The sequence below is a fragment of the Nicotiana tomentosiformis genome, chromosome 6 (genome assembly GCF_000390325.3).
Source record: "Nicotiana tomentosiformis chromosome 6, ASM39032v3, whole genome shotgun sequence".
NCBI lineage: Eukaryota > Viridiplantae > Streptophyta > Magnoliopsida > Solanales > Solanaceae > Nicotiana > Nicotiana tomentosiformis.
The window spans coordinates 138,941,462-138,948,400 of record NC_090817.1 but is presented as its reverse complement, the minus strand read 5'-3'; the positions used below and the strand labels follow the sequence as shown (position 1 = coordinate 138,948,400).

The 6,939-nt window shown below is 34.9% G+C and overlaps 1 protein-coding gene across 1 annotated transcript; it reads left to right on the top strand.

The window, feature by feature from the left end:
* The first annotated feature begins 2,592 nt into the window (after positions 1-2,592).
* Positions 2,593-3,576, top strand: LOC104112848 (F-box protein SKIP23-like). Its single transcript, XM_009622889.4, has one exon. It carries the CDS (start codon positions 2,593-2,595, stop codon positions 3,574-3,576), a length of 984 nt encoding a protein of 327 aa, XP_009621184.1.
* Positions 3,577-6,939: the final 3,363 nt, after the last annotated feature.

The window sequence follows — 6,939 nt, the reverse complement described above, 5'->3', positions numbered from 1 at the left end:
TGCAGCTTGTCCATGAAAGAAACTTGAAGCCGTGAGAGGTGGAAACAGACTCAGTGGAAGTAATACAACTTATTCGAAGTAATTATCCTACATATAACTCAATCGTTCACTTTTGCCGGTGGTTAATGCTTCAGCTAGAGATTCAGGACATCATTCATAGTTTTCGCGAAGCAAATTCAGTAGCCCATCTCTTCGCAACAGAAAGTATCAAGCTAGACTGTTTCAACACTCAAGTGAAACTTGCTACCGTCCCTCACTTTGTGGCTGCCAACTTTCTAGCGGATCAAAGAGGGTCCTCCTTTACTAGAACTATTTCAGAGAGTTCATGTAATAAATTAGCTAGTCTTGGGATCTGTGCTATAATTGGCACGTCTGTTTTTTCTGATAGCTCCTTTAAATCTACAAATCATGTACTTGATCCCAATGGACTTCCATGATAGAACATTGTAATGCTACTTACTTTATATTAATAAAGTATCGTTGTTAACCAAAAAAAAAAAAAAGCAAGAAGAGAGAAAGGGGTGACTATAGGTTTTCGTAAAGAAGTAACTTTTGGACTTCTAATAGTAGATAAATAGGATAAAAGCCAAAAAAATTATAAAAAAGATAAATGAGTTTTTTTTGGGCAAACTGCCACGTTACCTTGCCAAGTATATATATAAAGAAGTAACTTTTGGACTTCTAATAGCAGATAAATAGGATAAAAGCCAAAACATTTATAAAAAAGATAAATGAGTTTTTTGGGCAAATAGAGATGACACATCACCTTGCCAAGTCCCTCATATATATATATATATATATATATATATATATATATATATATATATATATAATAAATGCTCCACTATTCACTAATCTTATAGCCAATAGTTTTTCCTAAGGAATTTTCATCAACGATCTTTTACTTGATGTTGGTGCATTTTTCTTTATTGTGTAATTTTCTTCTTTGTAATAATTTTCACCACTTAGATCTTAAATTAGTCTTTTAGTGTTTCGGAGCCGAAAATAGTATATGCAATACGTGATTTACCCTTCATAGATTACTTTTTAAGTTTTTGTCAACGGTTGGACTTACATTGTCCGGTTGAAGATTAAATTAACGGCAAAGGGCCAAATATAACATTTTTGAAAATAAGCTAATTTTTTGAAAGTACTTTTGAAAAATAGCACTTCTCAAAATAAGCTAATTTTTCCAGCTTGGCCAAACGGGCTATAAATCTTCTCAGCCTGAAAATAAATAAAACGGTAAAGGGCCAAATATACCCTTCTACTTTCGAAAATGGTCTAAGAATACATTTCGTTATACTATTGGGTTATCTATACCCTTACAGTCATACTTTGGGTTCAAATATACCCCTCATTTAAACGGAGGGACACGTGTCATCGTCCTGTTGGTCAATTCTAAATATCTTCTAATTAATTAAAAAGACCCATTATCCATACCCGAAAAATAATATTTTTTTTTGTAAAAAATTGGAAAAAACTAAAAATATTTTTTTACTAAAAACTGAAAAAACGAAAATATTTTTTTTTTCCAGTTTTTACTAAAAAACTTCTTTAAAAAAACTGAAAAATATTTTCTAAAACAATATTTTTTTAAAAACTGAAAAGCAATTTTCTAAAGCAATTAAAAACCGGAAAAAACTGAAATATTTTTAACTAAAAACTGAAAAAAAAAAGAAGAAAATATTTGTTTTTTCAGCTTTTACAAAAACATTGCTTTAGAAAATTACTTTTTAGTTTTTTTTTCAGTTTTTACAAAAAGATTGTTTTAGAAAATATTTTTCAGTTTTTTCTAAAGCAGTTTTTTAGTAAAAATTGAAAAAAAAATATTTTTGTTTTTTTCAATTTTTAGTAAAAATAATTTCAGTTTTCTCCAGTTTTTACAAAAAAAAAAATGCTTAAAAAAATTATTTTTCGGGTATGGGTAATTGGTCTTTTTAATTAATTAGAAGATATTTAGAATTGACCAACATGACGATAACACGTGTCCCTCCATTTAAATGAGGAGTATATTTGAACCCAAAGTATGACTGCAGGGGTATAGATAACCAAATAGTATAACGAGAGATATTTTTAGATTATTTTCGAAAGTAGAGAGGCATAATTGGCCCTTCGCCGTTAAATAAATTACTATGTCCAATACCACAGGAACCAAAATTGGAATAAAGTAATAACTCTAAAAACCGTTATTTCCCATTGTTATAATTGGTAACTAAGTATACTAAATAATTTGTTATCGTGAATTTAATTTGACCGATTGTAGGGTATAAACATACTTTCTTTATAGCCTATTTGGCCAAGATTAAAAAATTAACTAATTTTGAGAAGTGTTTTTGAAAAGTATTTTTGGTAAGAAACAAATGTTTGACGCAAGTATTTTACTCAAAAGTATTTTTTTTAAAAATAATTTTGGTAAGAATCTATTTTTTTGTACTTTTGTTTCCCGACCCACACCTAGGTTTAAACAAACTAGGATTTCCCAACCTTATGGGAACGGATTTTTGACTATTCCTTATAAAAACGACCCTTTAGATTTCTCATTGTCAATAGTTAAACTAAATTTGGTCTCTCGAATATTTCATCAAAATCATGGGTAATTTGAGGGAGGAAGTTCCAGCAGTTCCATGGTTGATGCTCGCAGAGAAGGAGGGAAAAGAAGAAAGTCGTGAGTTTTTCGACTTGTCAAAGGATGTTACCTATAGCACGAGTTTTCCAGAATTAGTGGGAAAGCGGTGTTTGGGAGTGGGATTTCCAGGTTGGATTTTCACAGCTGATGAACAAAAAAAGATGAATCTGTTTCATCTTTTCTCACGTTCTGTAATTAACCTCCCAGATATGGACATGTTGGAGGGTTTTGATTATGAATGGGAACGTGGTTCTTGTAGGTATTATGTGGAAAAAGCAGTAATATCTTCGAATCCTCTTACAACATCGGACTATGTTTTGGCCCTTATTCAAGGATATCCTCGTTGTTTTGCTTTCTGGAGACCAGGACAGAAGTCCTTTACTAATGTGGAGACACCTAGACGTGCATATTCTGATATTACTTGGCATGGTGGGCAATTCTACGGTGTTGATTTTATGGGCAACATTATTATTTTCGACTTCAGAGGTTCCGAAGAATATCCAACTGTAGCAACAGTTGTCAAAGGGATACCTCCTAGCTTAACTAGGGGCACACAGTTATACATGGTACATTCGTTGGGCGAACTACTGGTGATCACTCGAGACGGGGCTTTTCTGGATGAAGATGGGAGTTATGGAGTTAAAGAGTTTCATGTGTACAAGATTGATGTGGATAGGGAGAGTTATGAAGAGGTTGCGGACTTGGGGAATAGGGCACTATTCCTTGGCTCTAGTGCTACTTTGGCTGTTGCACAAGCCTATAAAATAGAGGGATGCAAGGGGAATTGTATCTATTTCACAGATGATTGTTGGCAGAGCTATTTCAATATCGAACGAGGTGGTGGGAAGGACATGGGCATATATAACTTGCTTGATGGAACCATTGAGCCTCATTACACTGGTGAATCTTACCACAAATTCAGTCCACCACTATGGATCTTCAAGTGATTACTCCTATTTTAGTTTTGAGTTGTGTTGTACGCTTAGGTTGCGCTGTTTTTGCCATCTACAAGTTCTTTAGTTTACTTTAGTCTTGCTTTGGATGAGTAGCTACTTCTTTGTTTTGATTTCTAGTTTCGTTGTTGGTACAGAATAAAAACCCTTTACTATTATTTTGTAAAGCATTTCTTTCTAGACACGTTCCAGAGTATGCTTTTCTGTGGACTAAAGCTTAATTTATTGAGTTACAACTATTGATCAATATAAAGAGATGGAGTAAATAGTTTTGAGATGGCTTGTTCAAGAGGGCCTGGCTGGGTTCTGGACTGGAACACATCTTTTTTACTCTCAATAGAACAATTACAATATATAGCAGAGCTGGTTTTGTATAATTGTATATTACCAATATGTATGACGTTCAGTAACCTTGAGGAGTCAATCCAGAGCTTCACACTGGTTTAGAAGAAACATACAATTCTACAACTCAAAGTGATGGAACTTTATACATGTCGTATTTATCTTACTTCCAGCTTTTTTCATTTTACTTATATATGTGACAACTCCAGACTAGACTCAACAAGTTCTGCTAGGAATGCGATAAATATAGGTACGATGAAAATACCATCGTACTGACTTGTTCATCCTCTTGTTTAACTGGTGAAATTAGTGAATTCTTGTGTTAAGCGCCTAGAATATATTATTATACTTTCCCTGTTAAGTTATCCACAATTGTTGTCAAAATGTTTTTGGAAGGAAGTATTGTATTCTAATGGTTCTTCATCTTTTTTTGTTGTATATTTCATCGCTCGATATTGTTCATACCTTTTGGGACATACTGCTGATATATGTAACTTAAGGACTACTCCTGGATGCTATTGATGCATTCAGAGACCTTTTTGGTGATCCATATTATTGGCCAAAATAATAGGGCTGAAGCTCATATTTTGGATGCTCGAGTCATACTATGTGTTGTATCTGATTGCTCACCATTCTACACATGTAAGTTGGTTACTTAAAATTATTTCTGCAGTACTAATATCGAGGAAAATGTCCTAATTTCTTCTGTGTCACACATTTTCCTTTCTTTTTTGTGGTAGCACTAGGTGGGATTCTCTTGACTGTGAGATGTTTACATTCAACTCATTAACTTCCCTTTTTATGGTAATTCTTACAGATGGAAAAAGTTCAAGCACGTACCCAAGTATAGCAACTCGTTTACTTTTGCAGTCGAGGCTTCTACTCGATACTATTATCCTCTGAACTAGTATCTGGAGAATGATTTGCTTGCTAGAGCACGATCAAGAGCACCAAGAGCACTAGCCACAAAAGCAGCTGGACATGCATTAATGGCCAAACGCAGGGCCAGGACTGGAGATTACGGAAACCACCTCGTTCAACCCCTCTAGAATGATTTTTATATTGCGACCTCCATCTATCATTTGTGAAGAAACTAAACGTACATCACAAGCCAACTTCCGAATGTAGGACCATGCCCTGAAGCTGAGCTTCACAAGTAAAAGAGTGTTTGCAGATGTCCCATTGAGGAACGTGGAGGCATCCACGGGGGGTTACAATGAACAGATCGCTCCGGGGTCAAATGGGAAATGAGTCAAAATACATTGATCATTGGAGGTGGAATCAACATCACGCTCTATTATCCTAATGATCTCCTTGAAATCATCCACAACCATGGCTGAACTATATGTTGAAGAGCCAAGAAATGTGATAAACAAACTAGAACCAGGATCAAATAAAAAGTCTAATCCGAACTGATCAGGTGAAAGTTGATGCAAGGATAACATAAGTTTAGCATGATCGAGTTCACTTAAGTAAGCAAATATACCTCTCGTGACTGCAAGCTGAAAACATACAAGGCAGTGCTAGCAACATTTCGTCAGTCTTGACAAGGTAACTGGATCACACTTAACTGTGGAAACTGTGGGAAACATTTCGTCGAACGCCTGGGTTTCAGGCTTTACTAAATCATATTTCACCGAATCTTCAACTATCATGTCGATTTCCTTATCGGATATTTCAGCAAACACGTCGCAGGCATAGATTTCCGAATATTTCTCCTCCTAATTTTTAGTTTCCACTTAGGTACTCAAAGTCCCAATGCAACCTAATGAAACAACTAAGGTAGGTGGCACAACTTGATATGAAAACTTGAGGAACTAATTAGAGAATCAGCTCGAGAAAGCTGGTAATTCAGCCCAGGGAAAATGATGACATACAAGAAAATTGAAATGCATTCATCTATGCATAACATGTACTAAGTGTACTCATTCATTAGAAACAGACGATGCAGAGTCTCATGTATTTATTGGCGTCTTAAACTTGTCTAAGAAGATACTATACGTTGGTGTATTTACAGATGGCTCAAACTTGTGTAGGTAGCGACTGTACAACTGATATCCATTCTTTACAGTAGAGAAAGGTAACTCACATGCTACTAACTAAAGCTGTCAATGCAAGCTGCGAAGCATAAACGCTGCTAACTCATTCCTTATAAGAAACTTCTCAGATACCTGCTAGCTTGAAGAATTTACAGATCCTTAAATGGCCTTCACAGCACCAAACCTTCCACTTGTCAAGAGTGTTATTCTCTGTTGAGAAAAATTACAACATAATTTCAGTGAAATGCATCAAAAGTGAAAACAACAACTTTCCACGTCTCACCTTATAATAAAGGGAAGAGGCCTTGCATTTAGAACTAGATTCTGTTAAACTGGAAAAGAGAACTCTAACGCGCACTATATGCATACATCACCAAATATATTCCAGATTGTAACCAACTGACCTGTACGATCCAGAAAATTCTGTATAGGCGCTTCTGAAATCTGAACAATGAGATTGTCGTAAACTATGCCAGAGCAGTAAGCCTCAGTGTTTTTGTGCAGATAAACTTGAATGATCCTTATCATCCAGTAACTTTCTAGATCCTTTTCGTCTTGCAACCACAACTTCAAAATTTAAGGCAACAGGAAAGCAAAAATGTTATAGCACGTTTGTAACATAATTACACATTGAAAGCTTAAAAGCTAAAACAGATCCACGCACATAGTAGTAAGAAAATGAACATGTTGATAACATTCAAATAATATCCAAATTACAAGGACAAAGAACATGTAGAACTTACAACTTCAGCGGAACTATGATCTTCCATGTGTGAAAACTTTCCAGAATCGAAGCATGAAGAAATTGTTGACGTATAGAATGATGATAGAATTGAATGTATGATCGTTTTCTCAGTTAACTTGCTTGCAGCCAGAGTATATGTGGTGAGAACTAAAGTGAAACTTCTCTGCAGAACCTCAGAGTAAGCGACAAAAAATTATCAGAACATCTCTGTTTGAGAACTTGCAAAATGAA

What these genes read in the sequence shown, in the direction of transcription:
- LOC104112848 (XM_009622889.4), top strand. Translation starts at nt 2,593, where the DNA reads ATGGGTAATTTGAGGGAGGAAGTTCCAGCAGTTCCATGGTTGATGCTC.